The 25,600-nt window shown below is 37.4% G+C and overlaps 1 protein-coding gene across 7 annotated transcripts in view; it reads right to left on the bottom strand.

The window, feature by feature from the left end:
* Positions 1-25,600, bottom strand: part of OSBPL6 (oxysterol binding protein like 6) — a 111,071-nt gene that overhangs the window by 27,498 nt on the left and 57,973 nt on the right. For 4 of the 7 annotated variants that reach the window (XR_010071886.1, XM_063340497.1, XM_063340498.1 and 1 more), the window contains 9 exons: positions 18,869-18,964; positions 15,528-15,650; positions 11,997-12,050; positions 11,168-11,281; positions 10,884-11,048; positions 10,222-10,354; positions 9,731-9,834; positions 8,718-8,810; positions 3,779-3,853 (listed from right to left, as the gene is read on the bottom strand). Coding sequence is in view for 6 of the 7 variants with exons in the window: in XM_063340497.1 (XP_063196567.1) it covers positions 3,779-3,853; positions 8,718-8,810; positions 9,731-9,834; positions 10,222-10,354; positions 10,884-11,048; positions 11,168-11,281; positions 11,997-12,050; positions 15,528-15,650; positions 18,869-18,964 (957 nt within the window). In the remaining variant the exon portion in view is untranslated. The remainder of the gene's footprint in view (positions 1-3,778; positions 3,854-8,717; positions 8,811-9,730; positions 9,835-10,221; positions 10,355-10,883; positions 11,049-11,167; positions 11,282-11,996; positions 12,051-15,527; positions 15,651-18,868; positions 18,965-25,600) is intronic. The other 3 variants (XM_063340499.1, XM_063340502.1, XM_063340501.1) reach the window with 2 other exon arrangements.

Here is a 25,600-nt window from a genome sequence, read left to right as displayed (position 1 = left end):
TGCCAACATTTGAAGTATGCAATTTCCTCCACAGATCTAGAAATAGAATATAATGTTATCAAACATATCATTGAAGTTTTTCAAAACTACTTGTAAATCTTGAGTTGAACCTCACTGTGCTGGCAACTATGAAGAGGGAAAAAGCATATAGTCTTTCTATATTCTTTCTAACTAAACAACAACCAAAAAATAACCAAACCAAAACTCCACCTGATTTCATTTAAAGTACATGAACTATAAATAAATGCAAAGAGATACGTTTAATAAGATGGAGCAAAGAATTTAGTTTATTATCATTTCCACTTCTCTTTCTCCTTCTATATTTTCAGGTACAGTAATTAAAATATATATGCAAATCTTTAAGTTATATACACATGTATCGTGTATTGAACAGTTACCTATATCTACATATGCAGTGTATGGCTACCACTGTTATATACGTGATGTGTCATGAGCGTATGTTTTATTTTCTTTTTATTTTACCATTTACACACATTTGTATAAAAATCAGGCCAGGAACCCAATTTTCAAATTTAAATGCAAAGGAAAGGCATGCAGAACTATATTGTGTTACTTAAATATTAAGCAATATTAAACATGTTGAAGACATTAAATCTAATTTATTTCATTATATTGATCAAATGTATAAATCAAGAATTTCCACACTGCAGCCCAATGTAATTATTCAAGTATGAAAAATGGTGCCAAAATATAAAATGTGTCTTCTGAGGCATGATAAAGAGCAGCAGATAACATAAAAAGTCATATTACTAAGAATTTTTATCAAGAGATACGTATTTGAAATTGGTACCTTGTTATTTGATTACATCAGGGAATGGTTTTATCAAACCCTTCCTGTAAAAGTTGTCATCAATATATGTTTCAGATTTCTGATTCACCAATGAAACCCTCAAAATCCTGTTGGATTTACTCATCACATCTCACACCACTCATGAGCATAATCTGCAAAATACCATTTTCCATCCTGTTCTTCCTCAATTTCCAGATACATATAGCACACAAAATAATAGCTCTACTGCACCAATCTAGTATAAACATTATTCTCTTATATCATGTATTTTGATTTCCAGCTATATACACAATAGGTATTTTTAATTGGACCTCATTTTAGCCTCATATCAAGAAGACTTCATTAACATTCCTTCTGTTTGTACTGGATATTTACCCCAATATCTTCTTCACAAGTACCAGAGTGACTCTCTCAACAGCCCAACAAAACTAGGTTAATTGAATAATGTGATTAAACGTGGGAGACCATGTTCCCAGAGCTTTCTGACTGGAAGCACTACAAAGGTTCAATTGCTCCAGGTGGCTCCAGAAGGTCAGAGTAAGTGGCTACATGATAGCTGTGTGTGCAAGGAGCATGTATCCAACCCTCAAGCCCATCCAGAAGGCAGGAAAGCAAGCTGATGCTAGTTATAATGCAGGAGCTTGAGGGAGAGTCTCCGCAGCCCCGAGTGCCTGTGGTGACAGGGCAGGTTGCCCCAGCCCCACGGAGACTGGCTGAGCTGCAGGCAGGCTGCCCGCATGGGAGGGGGGCTCCTTCGTCACTTTGTGACCCACCTAGCTGAAGAGACCTGCTTTAGATCCATCATTTCTGCTTCATACCTCAGCTGGCGAGGCTGAAAAGCAAAGTTTCTGCAGGGTTTATTGGAAAAATAACATTTTAAAGTATGTCCTAGAAACAGCATTTACTGTCACACTGCTTGCAAGAAACATACATCCACATGAGAGACAAGTAGCTGCTCTGCCGACTTCTTTAAATACAAGAACCAAAAATATTGAACTGTTGACTGGCATAGACATAAACTCTCATATGCATCTTTTAGAAAAGTTTCCAAGCTACTTTCCACAGCAGATGAAAAAATCCACATTGAACAAATTCTTTCATTCCCTTGAATAGGCAACAGTTCAAGAAACACTGACAACACACGTTTCTTCCTCTTTTTTCCTTTCACTGCTTTGGTTTCTCTCTATATCCATGGTGACTTGATGATGATTTTATTACCCATTCTTTTTTTTGGTTGTTTTTTTGTTGCTGTTTTGGACGGGTTTTTAAAAATATTTAGCTTCTTTATGCATCACTCTAATTTCCTCTATACACACACTCTTCTAGACGTGACCTCAGATGTACCTTGTCCTGACTTTCTGCTTTATGCCAGGGACTTAATATGCACTCATCCATCACCTTCTTCAGAATTACGTGTTCATGTAGGACAGACTGTTCCCAGTGGAGTGAGTTGTAAGGAAAACCTCTTTCTGCCATGCATTTAACTGATGTAATTCTGCACCCCTCAGTCTATACACACAGCGTCGCTGTCTGGGAGAGACAAGCACTTTGCCACACCAGCCAGGAAGAACGGGCCATTGCCACAACCACTGCAACAGCTGCAGAGTCATTTTGATGCCTCTAGTTTTCCTTCCTCCTGCACGTCTTCCAGCTCCTCCAAGACCCCCCTCAATAGATCCTCACTTCAGCTGCAGGTAACAACTCAGCAATTCCCTGGACTCCCACTGCCTTGCAACCCAAGTCCAGTGGTCTTTGCTCCACTTAAGCACTCCTTGGTACAGCTCTTGCCAGTGCCGTGTACTGACTGCTGAACCTACTGGTTAGAGCCTCCCACTGACACGGCTCAGCCACGTAAACCAAGAAGTGGGTTGATTTCTCTGCTAGGCAGGCAGATCGATGAGAACAGAATATCAATCAATTATTGAGCACAGCATTCAGCACCAAGTGATTACTGGGGATTAAATTTAGATGAGTTAATTTGGGAACTGGAGAAACACCGATTTCTCTCATGCTTTTTAGGAGGGCCTAATAGTAACTGAATTTTGTGGTTCAGGTAGCAGAAACCCAAGGCTTAAGCAGAAGGGATCTGATCTAGGGGATTTTAGCTTATGGGCTGGAGCTGCAGACCCTGGAATACTTTAGCCTGATGAAGACATTCACTGCTTGGGCTAGGTAAGGGGTATGCATTTAAAGCTCACTTCAATCTTCAGCTGCACGGAGTCTTTGCTTATCTAGCTGTCGCACAAATCAGTTGATGGATTAGTACTAATGTCTGTATTGTGCATTCCTAATAAGTGCTTTCCTGATAATGCAGCAGCTGAAGATAGCCTTTTGATGCTAATTTGATTTCACAAGCAGCGCCTTCCCCCTCCCAATTCCCAGCCCCGTGCTGATTTCATAGCTCCAGATTTTGCATCAAAGACTTAGAGAATTAGCAAAACTAAATACAAATGCTAGAGGTAGTAATATGACTTTTTGGGATTATGGAATGTAAACAGAAAATGTCTCAAATGAAAAGGCTAACCTTACACTACTCTAAAAAAAAAAAAAAGGAAAAAAATCAGGAAGTTTTATAATTCTGTGGCTATTCGTTACAAATCTCCTTGGTTCTGCTGTCTTGCTATAGACTGTCACAATAATCTTTTAACAGAATTAGACAATTTCTTTCCATTTTGTGTAGTATACAGTGCAGTATGTCAAAGATGTTCAAATAGTGCAGGGCCTGAGTCCAACTGTCGCTTGCACTTGCATAAAGGAGGAGGCACATGTACCATGTAAACAAGCTCAGACCCACATTTATGGAATCCATTTGTGAAAAGCCTGACCACTTCTAAGAAACCCAAGCTGAAAGTGGGTAGCATGGACACCTCCAAGACGTGCAAGAAACATTTCCATAAGCTTATTACACATTCAAGTTACACAGCTTCCCATCTTTAGAGCTATCCCTTGATTTTTAAATCCACTCACTGTTGTAGCCACTGCAGCTGCCAGTCTCTGCCGGCGTCGTGTTGTGCTGAACTGGCCCTTCGGTGCCGGCCCTTCCTGACAGTGAATGCAAGAAGAGAAGGAAGTAGAAAAGAGAAGGGAAAGGGTGATGGGACACAGGAAGATGAAAGGTGATCAGAAAAGGGAGAGGGAGAGTCTTTAAGTGGAGTTCAATTTTGTTAACTCTTATGGCCTACACATTCTGAGGACATATCACATGTTTTCAGTTGTGTATGCCAGAGATATAAAAAGGCTAGATACTTCACTAAAATTATCTCCAGATGAGATGAACTGCAGTGCACTCACTACAACTACCAAAAAAAAAAATTTCTATCAGCATTGCCATTCAGAGTCATGAGGCAATTATGGAATAAGAAAACAAAAAGGATGCTATGGCGTGGCAGAAAACACAAAACCCAAACTCCTTCTGGGGAGTCACTTGACCATCTAGAAGATGAATTCTGAAAGAGATCACTTTGCATTAGTGGAAGTGAATGAACTGTGGCCACTGAAGATGCATGTATCTCAATGGTAAAACTTTTCAGTGTGTATGTTATAGCGAGCTTGCTTATCTAAACATTCCTGTGCACAGCTCCAGCATTGCCATGCCCACCCTCGAGCCTATTTGTTCATTTTCTCCACACATCACTTTTCTGAGTTCCAGCTACTTCCCCCGTACATTACTGAAGGCTTGGCTTCCAAAGCAATACAAAAACTCGGATAAAGCAGCACAAATGAAAACTAAGTATTCCAACAACTACTTCCTTTTCTGCGTGCCTAACTTGTGGCCTCACCCTGCTTAATTTCACTTTTATTTTATTTTTAAGAAAATTCATCATAGTGTATTAAAGTCAAGCAAGTAATTGTCTAGTGCAGAGGAGCTCCACACCTATCATGAAGTTGTTCTATTTAATGCATAATCAAAATGTCATTATTTTGAAGCCATTGTAAGATTTTTAGAAGACTAGAAAAGCCACCTTTCTGCTTTCAGAAAACAATTTTCAATCCCTTAACATTTTTCTTCCCCTATATCTTCACCTATACCCACATCATTACTTTTAAATCTCTATATACATTTTTACTTGCTCTGAAAGCAGCCTGGGTGCTATACAAATATCAAGGGTATAGACTGGATACATGGACACCATGCTGAAGGACAGGATATCGTAGTTCAATTAATAGCTGAAGTGTCTTGCTCCTGTAACATTCCCACTGGTAGGGTTACTGATTCTGAGAATGGCCACACCTTTCACCCTCTGGCTGATGCAGTGCTACTGACAATGGAAGGCTTATCTAATGATCACAGTAAGAGAAGCCTTGCTTTGTAATGTTTTATAAAATTCTCACATTAAAAAACACAAACATAACTTCTAAATTATAAAGTACAAATTTGTTAAAGACGACAATGCATTATCTGTATAGTGTAAAGTTCTTTATGCTCTACAGAAGTATTTCTATCCTGTGAATAAGAGTTTGGATGAATATTCTTGTTTAACTAATAGGGACGTATATAAATATATAATGTACAGAGAGACATTTGCACAAATATATATATATATTTAAGATTAAGAATGCAGGTATACATCATTAAAATTGGAACAATGAGCAGAACCACCCACTCCTCTCAACACAATAGAAAGTGAGGTCACAATCTGAGTTAGGTTATAAAGAAATACTTATTTAAGGGAAATGGTAATAAGCCGGTCTTCAGGTCTGGTTTCATTTCTGAGCTGAAAGCCTTGGTAGACCAAGATGACTTTTCGGGTCGCTCCATATAGTTGCCTATTAAACTACTCCCCACCCCAGAAAAAAATTATTGAAAAAAAAAAAAAATCTGTCTTAGGACATGAAAACTTCAAGCTTCTGAGGGAAATCAAACCAACATTAGTTCATTTCATTGTTTTTTAGTAATATTTTTTTCTTCTTTTGAAGATCTTTAGATTGTCTTGAGAATGACAAATTGGTCTTTTACCCAAAGGGAAAAAACAAAACAAATTAAACCACAACTCAGTTTTTGTATAGAAGCATCATTTGTAAAATGAATGAATACAGGTCAACTAACCTGTTGCTGCAGGCCATTTTAATAAGACTTTAAATAGACTATTTAAAAACAAAATAAACCTCCTTCATAAAAGCAATCTTTCTTCAGAAAGGCAGTCCATGTATTACTGTTAAGTAAAGGCTTGTAAATTAAGCTGTTAATTCTAAATAATTTAGCAATACTAAATCCCCAAACCTGCAAATGTACACACAAATGCTACAATCAATTTTACTTTGTGGAGTAACCCCACTCTAGTCACTGGGATTAGCTGTGTGAGTAAAGTTAACTGCATACGGAACTGATATACCTAATTGGTAAATATATGTTTTTAAGAAACAAAGCAAGAAAAAGTATGTGTCTTACAAGAAAAAGTATGTTTTAAACACATTACACATCTAGCATTCACACTGAAGAATGTGTTAGCAGGAATACAACAAAAGCTACCTTATTAACAAAAAACTGGTAACAAGTACAATAGAAAATCTGGATGGGAGAATTCTCTCCTTGCATCTTACGCAGCGGAAGCTGAGCTAGCAAAAATTACACCCTCATTCCCCATTACTCGTGAACAAGACACCTATATAGAGAGCTCCCTAATTTTTATGCCCCCCAGAAGGATGGCTCTCAACATCATACTAAACAGAGAGTCTTTTGATGGTAGTTCATGACTGCTTATAAATAGGTGCAAGTACTTAAAATGGAATTAACAGTGCAGCTACCTTAAAGTTACTATGTTGGTATTAGCATTATCCCCCAAGATTAATGAGATTTATGGAGGCATGAGGAAAGGAAAAGGATAACGGACGTTTTCTTAGTACTAAGTGTCAACCATTTAATAGCAAATCATGTGTAGGCACCATAAAGAAACAAATTAGAAAAAGATCGCAAATTAGACAAAGTGATTCTCAGTAGTGGGTGCCCTGATAAACAGTTTATAAAGAGTTGAAGTAGTCTTGAAAAAATGACCTATAAGGAAGGCCAAGGAAGCTAGAAGGAATGGCTAACGGAAGAACAAAATGGGACTGGAAACTTAAAAAGCACCTAGCCATGGGAGGAAATCTACATTTTAGTGGAATGGCAACATGAGCAAGTTAGGAATAACTCAATGAGCCAGAGTGAAGCCATCTTCCACGGATGGCAGCTTTAGACCATTCCTGGGACAGGACAGCGCTTGGAAGAATAAACAATGTGTTAAGCCCATCAAACTAGGCAAGAGAATGGAGCAGCCAAAAAGGAGTCTTCATCTTCCACATAATTTAGAATAATTTTCTTGTTTCTGTTTCACTGAAAATTAACTTGTAAATCATCATCATTATGTCATCAACGACTTAATGCTTTGCTCTAACAAAATAAGCTTTACATTTCCAGCATTAAGCTTGCCAGGAATTAATGCTGACCCAGGTTAGTCAGAGTTCGTTATCAATCCAGAAGTGACAGACCCGTGTAGAGCAGGGCTATGCACACAAAATCTCGCAGGGAAACCTGCAAACTGACCGCATTTGAGAATTTCAGGAGCTGAGGCTCCTGCCAAGCCACAAACAGCAGTTTGAGAGTCATGTGCCAAAATGACAGAAGCTCAGACCACCGTCACTTTGGTAAAGTGCAGGCAACACTCAAACAGCTCGTAATTCCTCATGGCCCACCCTATATCATGATACGTTGACTGCTTTCATCATTTTCGTGGAGAGGAATTTCTCTGAGACCACTGTGGCATGAAAGAAGAATACGCAGTGTCGACTCTGTCTCTTCATAGGCACCAAGAACTTGCAGCCATTTTCCTCATATTTTTATTTGCCTTTGTTATTCAGCAGCAGGGAAACACAGCGATCGTTCAAATGCAGGTAATGGGACATGACATTGATCACCAAAATTCCTTGGTTAATAAACCTTTTTAATCCTAACAGATGCTTCACTGTTCAACCTACTGTGATTTATCTAGTATAACGGGTAGAAAGAAAAATCACCTACAACAGCTGCAATGAGAAAGCTGATGCAACTACGATTTCTTCTTTCCTTAAGATTATTAATCTTAAATGAGTCACAGAAAACTTATTTTGCCTCTAGGGGAGATATTAAAGACTTTCAAAGTTTGCATGAATTTCAAGGAATTTAAATGGATCAGAAGTTTCTCACATTTATTTATTCTGTAGCAGACAGCACAGTGGTGATTGTTAGCTCCTGAAGTCAGTTGCATATAGTCTTTATTATCAGTTGCTCAATTATAAAAAGGATTAGGTTTCAGATTAGGCCTCTAAACACACAACTGCTTCTGACAAATCACAGTGAGACACCCTGGCTCTAGCAGTAACACAAGTGTATTATTCTTATTTCTGTGCTTTTACTTTTCATCTATAAGGCAGAACAGGGTAAATTCTTTCTTCACATAATGTATTCTTTGGGTTATTCAGTTTGTTCCCATACTAGGCCTTTTCCATAAGAGAAGGCTTGAGAAAATTCTTCTATTTGGTAACATTCCTGGTATAGGTCTTGACAAAGACAACTGGTGTGTTTAATATTTCAGTCATATTTTCTGCTTTTAACTTGATGTCACCTGTTCAACTGCCCTTCCCGGCAAGTTTGAGATAGAACATCAATATCGCTGTGTGCTGCATGCATACTGCTTTTGTTGCACCTTAATTGACTAGTATTCAGATCCCCCTCCTTTCCCTAGATGGCAATGTTTTCACATGAATGAAAGTAAAATCAATACTTTTTCTCACTATCTTCTCTAGGTTTTAAACAACAAACTGAGATTTAATTTACTTCCTCAGGAGCACAGGAGACAGTGCATTGACTTCCTACTTTCAGCTAATATATCATTTCATGCTTAAAAGTTAATCTAAAAGTACAGTGAAAAGTAAAGCATTATGCATTCAGTACCTGAAGTTGAATTTTTGCATCTTTGCTGACACTTTTTGTTCTCCATCGTCTTGTGACCCGCTTGTCTTTCTTTGAAATATCTACACAGTTAGCCTACATTACACAAATAGTTAAAAGCAACAAAATACTATTAAGTTGACACAAGCAACACAGACAGTAAAGCAAGTTAGTAAAGAATTATAGCATTAGACATCAAAAAGTTAGAAAGTAAGGAGAAGAATGCCACTGCCAGGGCCTGCAACTACAGCAGTGACCCGCTGTAGCTACCCATACACTCTATAAACGCATGGTATATTTAGCTCACTTAGCAAAACTACTGATATACTTTCTTCATGAGCGCACAATATTTAGGACCAGATCTTGAAATCCTCATGGATTTCTATTCTGGTACTACTGAGAGAAATGTAGAGTTCACCTCTTCCCGAAATCAATGGTAAGTCTCGTTACCTCATTGGAACTAGACTTCCCAACGCACCAACACCACTGGGAGATTTGTGTATTCAAGGGGACTGAGTGAAAAGGGAAGGAAGGATTTAGGATCTGCTGTTGCTTTCTTGTGGTCAAGAGGTAAACTCACTCTGAACTGGGAAACTGTCCAACCCTTGGGACCTTTGTACTATGCCCTCTTTTCTAGAGCATGCAACTTCATCTTTGAGGGTCTTCGGGTCTCCACTCCTTAAAAACTTAAAATGATATCTTACTCAGCACAACAAAAACTCCGCAAATACAATTTCAATGTATATGTATATTTCTATTACAACAGTTCAGTTTTGCTTTACAAATGACTTAGTCATTCGATTTGTGCTATTTAACTCAAATAAATTAATAGGCCTTAATTACTTTTTTTACACATGAAATGTTATCACACATAATTCAGATAAACATATAAGATAAACCTTTCATCCAAGAGTTACGATGGTTTCAGAAAATCATTAACAGTCAATATCTCTATATTTCCCTTGACACAAAGAACTAATGTTTCAGTGTGATGATTTATGTTCAAGGATATTTACCTGCATCTCTGTGAAATTTGGTGCTGACTGAGTTCTCTGTAGTATTTCTAAATTTTGAAGAAGTTTACTGAGTTCCACAAGGTTTGACTGACAATGAGCAAGATCTAGCAGATATAAAAGAAAAATATATTAAAACAAAAATATGTTCGGTTCTTCAGTTTGGACTTTTTTTTTTTTTTGTGCCATGATGTCCGTCATTGGCGCTTTACTGCATTAAAAAAGTCAAATGTCTAAATCCTTAGTAGTAAGGCATCTAAGTAAAAGCTTTAATTTTAGAGATGTTAAGCACTTGTTATTTCTATGGGAGTCAGCAACAAGTCTGGACCAATGATATCCATTAAGATAATACACATTATTAAGATAAATTTTAAAAGCAACATCCCCAACAATGCAGAGAGGAAAGCTGCCACCACAAGCATCTAATTACCTTAACCACTTTATTGACTGTTTCTTATTTTATATCAACAAGCAGTTTTGCTGTAAAGACTAACCTTCTGCACATCTGTCCATCTCTTCAGAGTCCTGCAACCAGGCTGCTACTTTACTCTGACCAGTAGTGCAGGTGGCAGGGAGGCTGTTACTGCAAGGTATAGGAGACTGACAGGGGAAACTATTTTGTTGCACCTAAGACATAATAAAATGCTTAAATTTACTGTTGCTATGTTGCTTAGTCAGCGTAATCACTATACTACTTCAGAATAAGAAAACAAAACATGCATTGTGATTTCAGTGACATCTGTGACTTGGCTATATAGTTCCCCAAGAAGCATATTTTTCTGTACAGCATGTTGGAGAACCAAACCAAGAACCTCACAAGCAAACTGCGTTTGTTAACCAGCAGTTAGAAAAGCTGTTATTTAAGAGGAAAAATGTTATCAAACAGTAAAAAGACAGATTTATCCCTGATGACAAAGGCAAGTGCAAATTATTCTGGGGATGCTGAATTCTTTGCAAGATCTCTACAGCAGCCCATTAATGAAGGCTGTAAGGCTAAATTAGACAGTCCTTCAGCTGCACACACTCACAGCTTTTTGCTGGCCATTGGTTCCCACAGTGGAAACTCCTCTCCGTTGGCATTACAGGCAGAGCCCACTGAAACTGCCCATGAGCAAGCCCAGCAGGTATGAGTTTTCAACAAAAGAACACTACATACCTTTCCATCAGACACATTAGCAGCTGGTGAAGACTCTGTAGTAGAGGCGGAAGGGAATATATGAAAGCTAGCATCTCTCGGAGATCTCACAATCTCATTCTGACGGTACAACCGGTGGTGGCGTAATTTTGAAACCCATGCATCAAATGAATCCTGGGACTTCACCTGGAAACAAATTCACTATCAAGAAAGCATTCAAAATACTACTTTTCTGTGCATCTTTTACAGTTATATTTATTTCCACTGTGGACGAAAAGAGAATAAGTATTTGCACCACTTTTTACCTTCAGATGATAGATGTGTTCTTCTGTGTCAAGATCTATTCTACGAGCCTTCTTTTTTATAGACATAACTGATAAACCGACATCAATGCTCCCGTGGACTTTGCCTTTCTGTATCTAAAATCAAAAAGCAGGGTAAGAAATTGGTAGTATCATGCACTTCACTATATTTAACAGAAAAATATCTGGGGCTGAAATGATTTCTCATTTTATAAACATTTTCATATAAAGCTATATTAAAAAAATAAAACCTGTAGTCGGATTAACCACTTGCTATTTATAGACAGAGAAAAGTATCTCACAAGAAGTGCCCAGTGCAGAGCCAAGTGCAAAGTTAAAGCGTGTTGGTTCACACCAGTACACGGCTACAGATAAGTGAGAAGCATAGATAATCAGACAGTACTCAGCTCCTGCTGCTACTGCTTGATAGTTATTGGTATCAGATCTAACTAATTTAATGCTACCCTTTATATCTCTTGGGCACATTGTAATTACTTCTCTGTCCTAACCACGTATCTCAGAATAATCAGCTCTGACTGACATAAAAATTGAAAAAGAAAAGTACGTGGTCAGACTAATCTCTCAAGCACCTTCATTAAATAAACTGGTTTAGGTAACGTAATTTTTATTTTCATATAAGTAAGAAAAGGTTCTTCAAAACACAACTCAACCAAAACCTTATATGCTTTCCATATAGAGCTCTCTCTTTGAATACATCAACAACTTTCATGTGTGCATTGTCATAAATATGCTTAGAGTGAGTATAAGATTTAATCATCCTGGCAGGCTGAATTCTAATACAAATTTTAAAGTGGTTTTCAACTTTACTTACATCAATTGGTGACTTTGAGTATTTCAGCATTCCGTTATCCAGGACAAAAAACCTCTGAAAGGAAAAAGAAAAGAAAATAAAAGAAAAGAAAGAAAAAAAAAAGACATTATTTCTTAATGAGCAGGTGCAATTTAAACTGTGTACAGTAATTCATCTGCAAAAGGAAAGGATTACTCTGTAGCAATTAAGGAATGTTTGTAGGTTTGAAAGAGAGGATAAATACAGTATTGAATATACTCTTGCTTGGTTTTGACACAATTATCTTCTAAGCAAGAAAAACCAGATTCTCTTTTTTAACTTCTCTTGTTTAACTTAACAAACCTCAATAATGAAGGGTATTTTTTCAGTTTTCCAGCTAATTCAATAAACTCTATAAGAAAGAAACTGTAGGCTAAAAGAGTTATGTCTGTTTCTCCATCTTCCTGTTTTTCTTGCCACAGAAGCTGGTCTTATTTACAATTAACAACCTACCTTACCTAAGCAGAAACTGAAAAGCTTTTCCTAGTGCAAGATCTACATCCCAAAAGGAAGACCCACATATGGATATTTTTGTGGTCTCCTTGATCTCCAGCTGGGAAAAAACGCGGGCTGTAAGACACTGCTCTACCATCCAAAACTTTGTGCCTCTTGATAGACCTATACACAGCGAGGTAAAGATGAGATTTTAATTCATGCTGATTATGCCTTTTCTAGCTGTAGTCTAGCTAATACAGGTATTAGTAGAAGCGTAAATACTACAGCACTCCCAGCAACATACCCAGGTCATGGTAGGGCTTATTGTTTTGGGTGTTAGTCATTGATATGGTGTGAGCCACTCTATCCTCATTGACAAAGTTACCAGGACTAGGCTCACTTGATGATGTCTACCTGTGCCATTGCTACACCTTTATTTTGCTGAGTGGCTCTTACTTACAGCAGAGAGCAGACTCCTCTAGTCACAATGTGGTTTTCCTGCAATTAAAGTTGCCCTAGCTGCCCTAGCTGCACTCAAGCTGCATTGTGAACAAGTTAGCATAGACTTTGGCACACAGCATGAAGATATAGCCTAGCAGGAAACCTAGACTTGAAATGAGATTCACTAACTTGCGTTTCCCACCACTAACTTTCAAAACACGCTAATTAATAGAAAGTAATTCATATTTTTAGAGTCTAACCTAAAGCACTAACCTATGTTAAAATCTAGTACACAGCAAAATATTATCCTAGGCGCGCTCAGCTGTCTGACATGGAAGGAAAGGAAAATGTTTTCATTATGTAAACCTCTTAAATCAACACTGTGAGCAGCGTCAGTAGTTAGATGGCAGAAAATATCTCCTGAAGATGGTTCTGGAAATTATGTCAGTTGCACAACAGATGATTCCAATATCTCACGCAGGGCAAGAAAACAGTGCTTTCCTGGAGACATAACTTCTTGAATAAGATGTCAAAACAACAGGAGGAGGTTTTGTTCTGGGTTGTTGTTTTTTTTTTAACTAGGTATAGCCTTTAATGGACTTCACAAGAACATGATTATAAGTGATATAGTGATATTCATTTTATATTGCTCTGCAGCTCTAAGTTCCACACACAAAAGAAAACATCCTTTCCTCATATTTCATTCCAAAACATACTGCAATTTAGAAAATTATAAACTACTCTAAATTATAATTCAGAAAATTATAAGCTACATTATAGCTAGTATGCTACTAAAGCACATTCAGAGCTGTCAGATATGACATGAAACATTCAATAGACAGAGGATGCTATCTATGGCTTTGCTAGCTAGCACGGCACACGCTACAATTACTGTCTCTGGAATTCCTCACTGGGCTCTCAGCAAAGTATTGTTAGGGAAACTGCAGGATATTGAGGGAACAGTTGGGCGAAAAAAAAAAGAAAAAAAAAAAAAACAAACGAAAAAAAGCTTATTAACCAATCCAGAGTTTCGTAACATAAGTTCAGCATAGATCCTTAGGTGAAAAGGTGAAATGTGAGGCAGAGTAGAGGGGAATGATGAACTGCAAAGTTCTTACATTAAAAATTATTTACACAGGTAACTGCTCTAAAGTCAGTATGAAAAACAGATCATCAGTAGTGATCTCCTTCATAGAACTGTGAAAGTTGGACTCCTCTTGCTCTCCTATAAAGTTCCTTATCAAAACAGACTCTTGTCCAAGAAACAACAGATTAACATAATGTATTTTAAAGGAGTGGAATCAGTGGGTTATTTAATATATTCTTATACATCTGATTGTTTCGGGTTTTTTGCGGGGCGGAGGTGGTTTGTTGGGGGTTCGTTTGTTTGGGGGGGGGGTGTTGTGTTTGTTTGTGTGGGATTTTTAAAATAAGCTCTCCTTTTCTCTTCTTTCAGTGTTTCAGGTATGTCAGTTTGAAATCCTTTAATTCCCCTAGACTAAATTCAAGTAGTGCATATGTATTTGGCTGCTGAAACTACAAACTCTAGTCAAGTAAAACAAAACCAAAAAATCTAAGGTGGATAGCTGGGCACAAAAAAGGGTGGCAGGTATATGCGTAAGTTAGTATAACATTCAGAAAGAACAGAGAAATTAGGAAAAAGTGTAATTTATACTAGTATGGACTGCATTTGGATTCAGACCTGAGTAAATCCCACAGTGTTTAGCAAGAAAAGCAAAGTTAATGCTTTCCCAGAAAAAAAACACTGTGTATAACAAATGGCTTCACTATCCTCTGCAGTAAAACCCATTCTGTCCCAGAAAACTATCCTGCTTCAAGTACCCTCAGCTACAAAAAGATGGGTGAGCATCAATACCACAAATCTTGTTGCTAAAAACGGGGCAAAAAAAATGTAATTATTATGGTATAAAATACAGACAAAAGAGTTTATGAATACCAGGTTTAAGGGCTAACAAAAGGTAGAATTATGCATGGAGAAATGTCTCCAAATTAACCAAACAGAAACAGAGATTTGGGGTTGAGTTTTGGGGTGGGTTTTTTTTGTTTGGTTTTTTTTTTTTTTTAAATTGAGACATCTAATGGCAAAAGTGCATAGTCCTACTGCATTTCCACACAGAAGACTGCAATCAAGACGACAAACAAAATTCAGGGACAAAGCTTAGCAAATCTGCCAAGTCAGCAAGCCTGAAGGGGAACGCTCTACCGTACAAACACCTTGGCTGCATGCAAAAGCCCCTCAGCTCTCCTCTGCTACCATGAAGTCCTGTGACTTTAACGTAAACTCAATGCCATCTTACAGCACATGGGTGCATTTTGTTATAATATATCGGAAAGAACGAAAGGGATATTGATTAAACCAAAAAAATTGATAAACCACAAGGCATCTGCTGCATTATTTACAACTCCTGCCTGGATTTTGAATACAACATTAGGCAACAGGCACTGTGATTTGGAAGCCATGAGCTGTGTGTGCAAACTAATTCTTTACACAATTTGAAGAAAAAGTCATACACCAAAAGCCTGGGCATTTATTTGACATCCTAATTTCCTCTAGACAAAAAAATCCAACTCACAAAACGAGGTAATAATCTTTTAACTGTTTTATGAGCCATTTACCTTGTGCCAACCTTTTAAAGGCCATTTTCTCTTTTTCAGCATGAAACCTTCATGTTTGTCTGGCTTCTGGACATTTGTCTGGCCTATTTTCAGACCCTCTATGATTTCCCAGCTGTCAGGTTCCTGGTGAAAAAGTATAAAGACACATTGATTAACTAACTGTGCACACACATGATGAAAAATTGCACTTACATCTAGCACAAATTCTCCAGTGTAAGATAAAGACTAAAGGAGGAGTAGGCTTTTAAATCAGACTATTCAGGTACCAAACTACGTGGTCACTGTATTATGCTCGGCTGTATCTCATTTAAAACTACTGAATATTTTTGGAATTCTAACCCTTAACAGGTAACTAAAACAAAATTGAAGCTTATAAAGAAGTCTGACACTGCAACTGAACAACAATCTGAGGGATGGGTCTGGACATGCTGTTCACAACAAGGACTGCATCCCAATGAAATAAATACATCAAAATACATGAAAACAGTATCAAATTGTGGCTGAGCTAAGTATAAGAAAGATCAGACATGCTACTGGAGGTAACGGTGTAAAAGTACAGGTGGCTTTGACCACCTGTTAAATCTGTCCAGAAGATACCCCACAAATTAGTGCTGCACTGTAGGAATGAAAAGGACTGAAGAGATTTTGAAAGTGGGGTATGGGCAGAATCTGCATGTTAAAAATGTATCTTTAATCCAAGTATTCCTTCTCTAAAAAAAGTCAGGATCATGAGACAAAATGTGGAAGAAACCATACATGGGCATATATTAACGGTTCCCTTTGTGGTATTCCCTGATCATAAAAAATGGTAAATTTTCTGATTTTTAAAGTACAGGCCATATTAATTCTGGATAGTCTATTTTTTTCTTAAAATCAGAAAAACAAGCAGGTTTTGGACATAACCAGCTCTTGTCTTCAAAGGCATTTTATGACAGACTTTCACAACCTAATTGTGCCTTTAGACATCTGCAAAAGGAAATTAACCTTTTTTCAGTTTTTCTGCATTCAGTTTCACTGTATTAAGAGAAATATATAGGAAAGCTAAATAATTTTGTCTCTAGAGAAAGGAATAGGAACCATATAATTTCAGATACGACCAGCTGTATGCCTTTCAGGAAGCCAATTAAAGCATATTTCTTGTACATACCACTTCTTATGCATGACGATTTGTACAACAAGCCAGACTTACAATATACCACAGTGAAGAGCTAACAAACAATATTTTTAAAGAGAAAAAAGTCGTGCCTTTATTTCTATACTCTTGCTACTACTGTAATCAAGAAAATTCTAAACCAATTTTAAAATCACCTATTATCTGCTCATTAAGGCTCTATTTTACTAATTGTATCCTACAAAGTTGTAAACTTGCATTTTCTCAGATGATCTGTCACAACTCCCAGCAATGTTATGAAAACTTATCAAGAGAGGAAGGAGGTCATACAGCATCAAATATTTAAAGGGGAAAAAAAATGTGTCTCCTCCATTTCCCACAAAACTGTTCACAGCTGAGTGCTGTCAGTCTTTTGTAACACCTACAAATAAGTCACACAGTCCTGATAATGTTAACATTACTATTATAAAAATATGATTTCAAAAGTAACATCGAATTTCAAATCTACAATTTTCAATAAGGTCTTTTTATTTTGAGAAGGGTGAAAAGCTCTATCCCAAATAATTTACTGCAGTAAATTTTAAAAAAATGTTTACTCGGTTTAGCTTTCCTTGTGTAACTATAAACTGGAACTATCCCAGTGCCTGTAAATGCCATGCTCAAAAACTGCCTTTTTTACTTCCCTGTGTTTTGCTTGGATATTCTTTTTCCACTACTGTAGCAGGAAGCACATACGCATTATTTTTCTGCTACAAAGAAGCACTTGGCACTTGAGGGGGGCAAATTAAACTATGAGTCCCCTGGGGCGAGCAGAGAATCTCTCTGCACAACTCTGCCAACTGATTCTTCACCATATTGATTTCTCCTTTAGAACATCAGCTGCAGGCATAAGTCTTTTATCTACTAGATAACATCAGTATTGATTACTTCTCAACTAGAAATCACACAGTTTCATATAGCTATTCATTTAAACAAAAGGCTTGATACAGAAGGACAAAATGAGCAATTATTCAAGTGCAATGCGGATACCCATCTTCTGCTGCACCAGTGCTACCAGCTGTTCTTGAAACCATCCTAACAATCCTAACTGTGCTTCATCCCACAGGTTTGGTGTGATGAGATATGCCCAATACAACGGACAGTAAGCAAGAGCAGACAGAAATGGGGGAAAACCAAAGTGGAAGTGATATGCTTGGAGGGTCCTCATCCAACGCCAATCCTCAAGTGCAGCATTAGTGCTTTAGGACTTCTGTGATTCCCTCCGTATTACACGACAAATAGCTATGTGAAGCAGCAGGACCAGGGGAACACAAGCACAACCTACAGTCCCCGCGTCTGCATATGCCCCAGGTATTGAAAGTAAGGGAGCAACTACCAACCGCTTTCTGAACCTAGTCTTTTTGATGGCAAAGTATTTATTTTCCAAATAAAACAGAGTGAACCATTTAATCTTCCCTGGATGAACAGAATGTTTCCTTTCGAATTTGTTTTACCAGTTCTGTTTCAGAACTTAACAGACATTTAATTTCAGATTTTTCTTTTCCACCAAATATTCCGTCACAGCATTCTCACCTTTTCAGTAACAATCTTTTTCTGATGAAGTACCTTAAAGTGAAGCCTTCTTTACATGGAATTAGGCTTATTTGGAATCAGTTATTCCAAAACTGAGGAATTCAGCCAGGAAGAAGTTGACTGCAAAGAGTTGACACTCAAGGCTACACCTTTCAGGAACTGGTGGTGTTACCCCTACAGTTCTATCCGTTTCTCTGCCTCAGGAAAGAAGGTCTCATCAAGAGATTTTAAGTTTCAAACTTTAGGAAACTACCCACAAGGAATATCATTAGAACGTTTTTTTTTAAATTAATATCATTATTGATTAGCAACACTTTTGGACCTGGATGTGATTTGCTCTACCTTAACAAGAGGACTGGACAGGATCATTTCTCAAAGGCCCTTCCAGCCCCGTCCTCTGAGATTGTAAAACTTGTTCCTGGGAAAAAAATCTAAACCACCACCACCCTCCAAATCCTTAATTTTGTTAATATAACATCTACTAAGGATTACTGGCCCCTCTGATGCCTCAGCTGGGGAACAGGAAGTTCCAGGGCAGGCTCACAGTATACTCAATGGTAGAATCATACAAAACAATATCCCAATGCTGTAAGTTAAACTACTTTGTAACCTCAGAGGGTAACTCATCACCCAGGTTACAGCCCATGCTTTTGCTTACCTTGGATAGAGAGATAGGGTCACTTTCAAGGAACTGCTTGCTTAAAGAAGGGTCGGTGCTTCCTGAAGAAGCCTTCCGCTCCAAAATATTAACACTCTAAAAAATCAAAAAAGGTAGTTAAAGATAACTTATCATTCAATGTTACTTTTACTTTTCAAAATACATATTAAGTAATGAATGACCGATCCATTACACTCCATATATGAAATATCAGCATCATGGCTCAAAACATACGAAGTACTACCCATGCATGACACAACTGCACAAATAGTTTGTCTTCTGAGGCGATACACCTCTCTTTCCTTCCTCTCTTTTTTTATGTTTTATTTTTAAACTAATTACTCTGTTCAGCCTGGAAACGACTGGAAACTTAAAAAAGACAGGAAAGACAAGTAATGCAGTTCTTGCCTACAGACATGCAAAGTGCTCCTAGCCAGACCTATTGTGTTTTCTGCTGAGATACCAAGCACTGAGCATACATATCATGCAGTCAGCACTGCCCTACATTCACTTCTGAAACAAACCATCGCACATAAGGTATTACTGCCTCTAACATACTCATTATCGCACCTTAGCATTTTGTTATTGGCTTCTCAACTGAGGTGAAGTAACTCATTACATGAGTGCTTTTAATAGATTACAGGTGTTCCCAAGATCAGTTACTGCACCTCAGCTGACAGGCTTGCTGGTGAACATCTATGGAACACAATGAGCTTAAACCATTACAGCTGTTTTTCCATATGACAATGCTATAAAATTTTACATTTTCTAAGCATGGTAGAAAAATTAAATACCTAATGTCACAACTAGTCCTGAAAAAAAATGCTGTTCTTAAAAGACATCTAAAAGTGTCTTCCCATTTTCCAGAAACGTTTCACTCATAATTTTTAAAAGAAAAAGCATTTTTGCTACAGGAGAACATAAGCACATTCTGCCTGCTTGAATTTGCATTTCATTCTCTGGTGAAATTTTTCTACATCTCACATTATTATTTGCTAAGAATTCTACCACAACATGTCAGTTGTATCTCCTTGGCATGAAATACAGCTATTTTGTTTCCAGGACTTGTAGCACAATGACAAACTTGCAATTGCAATTACCCTCTGAGAAGGGTAAGTTTTTCTCAACTGAAAATGACAATTAAATTTTGTTCACAATTAAGCTTCTTTACATTCACTGAAGAATAGATTACACAGGTACAAGTGACAGCAGAAACAATCAATCAGGGACTATAAAAATACAGTCAAACAGCAAAGTAAATATTATTGTTCATACAGATAACTAAGTACATAAGGACCATAACCAAACTAAATGGAAATAAACACAGCTATTTATATAAACACATATATAACACAGACCACATCTTGCTGCAGAGCAGCACACAGACCTTCATTGTTCTCTTTCAATTTGCAACTGTGAGTCAGAATAGGAAAATATGGGGATTGTCTCTGTTGTCTGTGGAGATTAATAAGCATCCCTGCCTCTATGCAACAATAATCGGCATTTATTTTCAGTTACTTTTAATTTAATTTCACAGTGAAGAATGTGGAAAAGCAGCAGTATTATGTTACCTGCCACATCCCCCAGGGCCAACCAGCAAAAGCTTTGTCATAAATTCATAGAATTGCCTCGGTTGGAAGGGACCTTTCAGATCATCCAGGCCAACCATCAACCTAACTCTGACAAAAACCATCACTAAACCCTATCTCTAAGCTCTATGTCTACCCGTCTTTTAAATACCTCCAGGGATGGTGCCTCAACCACTTCCCTGGGCAGCCTGTTCCAGTGCTTAATAACCCTTTCAGTGTAGAAATTTTTCATAATATCCAGTCTAAACCTCCACTGGTGCAACCCGAGGCCGTTTCCTCTTGTCCTGTCGCCTGTAACTTGGGAGAAGAGACCGACCCCCACCTCTCTACACCCTCCTTTCAGGCAGTTGCAGAGAGTGAGAAGGTCTCCCCTCATCTTCCTTCTCTCCAGGATGAACAATCCCAGCTTCCTCAGCTGCTCCTCATAAGACTTATATGCTTTTAAATCTTCTGCTTTTTCAAAGAAAGGCCAATCTTACAGCCCAATGTCTATTGCTAGTCAGATGAGAAAAAAAAATTGTATTCATGTGGCACAAGCTCCTCCATTACATGTCAAATAATTTAATATGCCTGTTTGAGCTGAGCACCACAATGTTACTAAACTATGATAAAGTTTTCTCATTGAATAGATGAAATGCCACTTATGCACACAGCATCACATTTAAACAATATACAAGAAAATCTAAATCTATTCCTCCAAAGAAGATTAAAATGTCACTGGATTAGCATAATCAGGACGATTCCCAACTTTCTTGCCAGTTTTGTTTGGCAGGCAGGAATCCCACCATCTTGCGATGGAGCAATGCCCAACACAGATGTTCTGAAGGTCTCATATGTAGCAGCCAGTGCAGTTTGTTGTTACATAACTGCAATTTCATTTTGTACAATATTTAGAGTGGAGTAACCCAACAGCCCTTGGCTTGCCAGATTTCCAGTGACATTTTCAGTCGCATGATTTTAAGGCAAGGGAGTTTTATGCCTTTTTTTCTTTGTTTTTTTTTTTTTTTAAATCAGCCCTCAGTCATTACAGTTCCACTTCAGTTGAGAAATACATTATTAGCTAGCAGCACTTCAATGAATGCTTATTCAACTATTTGTTTGGAAATCAGAAAATGAACACTTTTAAAATAAAATTGCCTTCTTTACATTCCTTACTTCAAGAAGTGCTGTCTTCTTGTCTGTAAATATCTGCTTTCCAATTCTTTCCTGTTATGACCACCATTACACTGACACAAAATCACTTCTTTGAATTTGTAACTTGTCTCTAGCATAATATTAAGAGACATTACTTGGTGCAAAATTGTTTTCCATTAATGCATGTCATTTTTCTGCAAAATTACAGCTAGAAATTACACAATTATTTGACACTTTGAAAAGCAGCTATTTTTATAATGCAGGAGTTTAGTTATTTAGCATCACAGAAATAAAAATTATTTTGATCTTTAAGTTATTATCAAGGGCTTTTTGCTTTAACAAGAAAAATAGAGTTGGTAAAGGAAGCAATTAAAAAAAGCTGATGAGAACAAAAGGAAGAAAGAGGCAGATCAATACAGCTTCTGGGTTTTGTTTATAATCGAACAAAAAAAAAATGAATAATCCATTAATCGTGGTGTACCAATCAACCTGGTACTCTCACTCCTCTCATCCCAAAAATACAGGCAGACAAAATCAGCCTCTGCATTGCTCCGTTCCAGACCTCCCTCATGCTTCAGGATTACCTATGCTCTATAGCTGGCTTGTCCTGGAAAAAAGCACCAGCACCATCAAATTCTGTGTGCTCTTGGAAATTAATTCAACAAGATTACAAGTTTAACTGAAATTCTCTGTAATGTCATTGCTAAATCTTAGTCCGAACTACAATCCCTCCTTCAGCTTTGAGATTATTCACAATATACGTTATATGCGTGAGCACACGTTTGCCCCAAAATGCCCCTAACAAACCTACACACAGGAAACACAAATGCTGATTCTGCCCTGCATTTTTTTCATGTTGCTTCCCGAAGACACATGAGGGAGGAGGAAGCTGATGGAGAGAATAACAATATGATGTTGTTTCATATTGTCATCATCTCTGGAGGGCAGGAATGGAAAATGTATTTCACAATATGTTTCTATATATCTTGCCAACTTAATTTCTCAGTTAAGAGTTCAGTGACCCATTCACCTCGTCAACCAGAACAAATACTAGCACATGGAGCACCTGGTCTCTATCAGGCCAGAGGCTGAAGACCCTAACATTTCTTAACTGAATCTGACTTCCATTAAAAGAAAAGACATCCCACGGTTTTCAAAGAGAAGGCAAGGAAAGAAAACAGATATTGGCTAAGTAGAGATAGGATATCCAGTGAAGGACAAGTCTGGCATTCATGCCTCCTCTTCCTGCTTCACTGCTTAATTACTTAATGGAATTTAAGTAATGAGTTCTCTGTAATTTATAATTTATTCATTTCCAAGAAAAAGACACGCTGCTGAGGAATTTATCACTCATGTTGGACACAGACTCTCTTTAGTTCAGAAATGTGCACAACATGTGTCTAACAATTAATAAAAAAAGATTTGGTGGGTCATTTTGTTTGCTCGCAGAATTCAGCAAACTTCAACACCTATAACTGTGGGGCCTAGACATACGCTGTTCTACAACAGTAATTCAAAATAGATGTTTTTTCTCTGTGTTTTTTGTGGGTTTTTTGGGGTTTTTGTTTTTGTTTTTTTTTTTCAATCCAAAGCACTAACTTTTGCTTCTTTTATTATCAGCTATTCACTGGTATTCTTTTTGCAACCTAGCTACCTCTGCACAGACCTGTGTCTTATTTGAATTCCGTTTAGTATGAAGTGCAATGCTTAATCACTTTCTCTTAATCACGTATTCTCCAGTTATCTGAAATACAGCAGGAGTCATAAGTTAGACACAGATTCGACTGCAGACATACCAGTTTTTACTACCTTTTAAACAAAGCTGTGATATATGCTGAGTTAATCTACAATATTATTTGCAAAGGGAATAACCTTGAAACTTGCTTTTATCTTAGGCTGCTTCTCAGTTAGCTTTGACTTTTTCTCTGTTGATGAGAATCTCGAATATCATTGTGAGGGAAGGGTGAGTACAAAGCAAAACAACCATGTCTCCATCAATGTATTTCTCCTTTCTTCCTTCTAGCACTTTTTTTTTTCTTTTCATTTGTATAAAGCAGCCATGGTCCTATTCTCATCCTCAGCCCCTCCTACTGATACTGCTCTATAGCTGTTTTCAACAATCTCGGCTATCAACCAACAGACAAAGGAACTTCATACTTTACGAATAGCACGTGTAGTTAATCTTTTTTTCTTCTTGTAGCACATGCTCCTCTTGTACAGAAACGTGCTTAAGAGCAACCATTTCTCTTCGTAACCTTTTTACTGAAAGACAAGTATATCTAAGCAGCAGCTCTGAAACATATTAATAACATCCAGGTATGTACTCTCCTTCTTTCCTGGGATATGCAAAATAAACAATTCTTGTGCTACAGAAATGTCAAGGATTTGCTAGCTCAGGAGCTCTGTCAACCCTTTCTGGAACTGCAGCTTTGTATTGTACGTAGTACTTCACGTCAATGCTTTTAGGCTCTGGAAGCAAAGAAGCCTTTGCTTTTCAAGGCACTTTTTGACAAACTCTGAAGAGAAATAAGCTCTTGCTCCTCTGAAAAGCTTCTTGGAGGTAAGTGTTAGCACAACTGGATAAAGCAGAAAAGAGCTATCACTGTAACAGCAATCTTCTCTCTGCCAGAGCAATGGTTTGGAACGACTACCAAGTCACAGCCTGAGCCTTTAAGGACAATCTTCTTTTGCACTTTAGATTTTGACACACTTATCTCAAAACAGAGAAAACAGATAAATTGACAATATCTGACAGAGCGAATTCAAATGTTTGCTAATGATATAGAGCTTTTTTATGACTATTGAATAATCACAATTAAAAGGATTGATATTTCACTAAATAGTCCCAGGATAGCAATGCATCTTATTAGTGCTGACATAGTTTAAATTTAAAAAAAAGAGGGAAAATAAAATTACATACACAAAAGAAAACCATTCCTTGATATGTTAATCTGTTAATTAATGAAAGCATTCTAGACAGACTGAATGGCCTTCTTCAGAAGATATATGCAGTTTTCACTTTAATAAATGGTTGCAAGGGAATCTGTTAACACAAATGATAGGCCAAGAAGTTGGACACTCAGATAAAAAAGTGCATATGTTCAAAAAAAGAAAGCCCTTTCTTCCTGTGGCTCTCTTTCACATCCTTGTGTAAGCTACCCACTTAGACTTTCTTAATATCTTTTAAATTTTAATATATGTAGTACAAAAATACAGGAGCTACGAAAAAAGGGGGTTTGAAAAATTTTTAATCAGAATTTTTTTTTTTTTTTTACATGAAGTCTTATTCTACTAGGGGAAAAAAAAGTTTGAGCGTAACAGCTTAATTTTAAATTCCAGGATAAAGTATTTAATAAAAACAGAGAGAGAGAGATGTCAGAACAGCAAATACCTTTACTAAGAAACACATTTATTCTGACTAATACATTTATATGTCTTGAACGTGGATAATTCAAAAAATTGAATGACTTGAAAACAGAAGCCTTCGTATCATACCTGCCATCACCCTCCCTCTTCTCTTTACTTTTGTGTCTTTCCTCTCCACTGAAGAAATGAAAAAAAAAAAAAAAATCATGCTTCTCTTTCTTCTCCCCCATTTGTTTCCCAGAAATCATAAATGGCACTTTAGAAGAGTTGCACCTTCTTCCCTCTGAATTCATATGTGTATGTGTGTACACACGCTTTCCTCACCGATCCCAGGCAGCCCATTTTGGACCCAGCCGCAGTTAGAAAATGAGTGCGTATTATGATAATATCAGCCAGTGTTTGAGGACACTTGAATTGTATGAATATTAATTTTTTCAAATGTATAAGCTGACCTTTTAGTTTATATTCAAGGAAAATGGGACGTGCTCCTATAGGTATGGATGTGCGTGCATGGTAGAGGGGAAAAAATGAGACAGGAGGAATGCAAGAGTGACCATGTTCTGGAACACCTCTTTAAATTATCTGTCATAATTTTCACGGGCAGTTAAGCTTTTATGTGAGCAATTTCCCAGGTTTTGTAATA

The sequence above is a fragment of the Chroicocephalus ridibundus genome, chromosome 7, assembly GCF_963924245.1.
Source record: "Chroicocephalus ridibundus chromosome 7, bChrRid1.1, whole genome shotgun sequence".
NCBI classification, from domain to species: Eukaryota; Metazoa; Chordata; class Aves; order Charadriiformes; family Laridae; genus Chroicocephalus; species Chroicocephalus ridibundus.
This window is presented reverse-complemented; position numbering and strand designations above follow the sequence as displayed.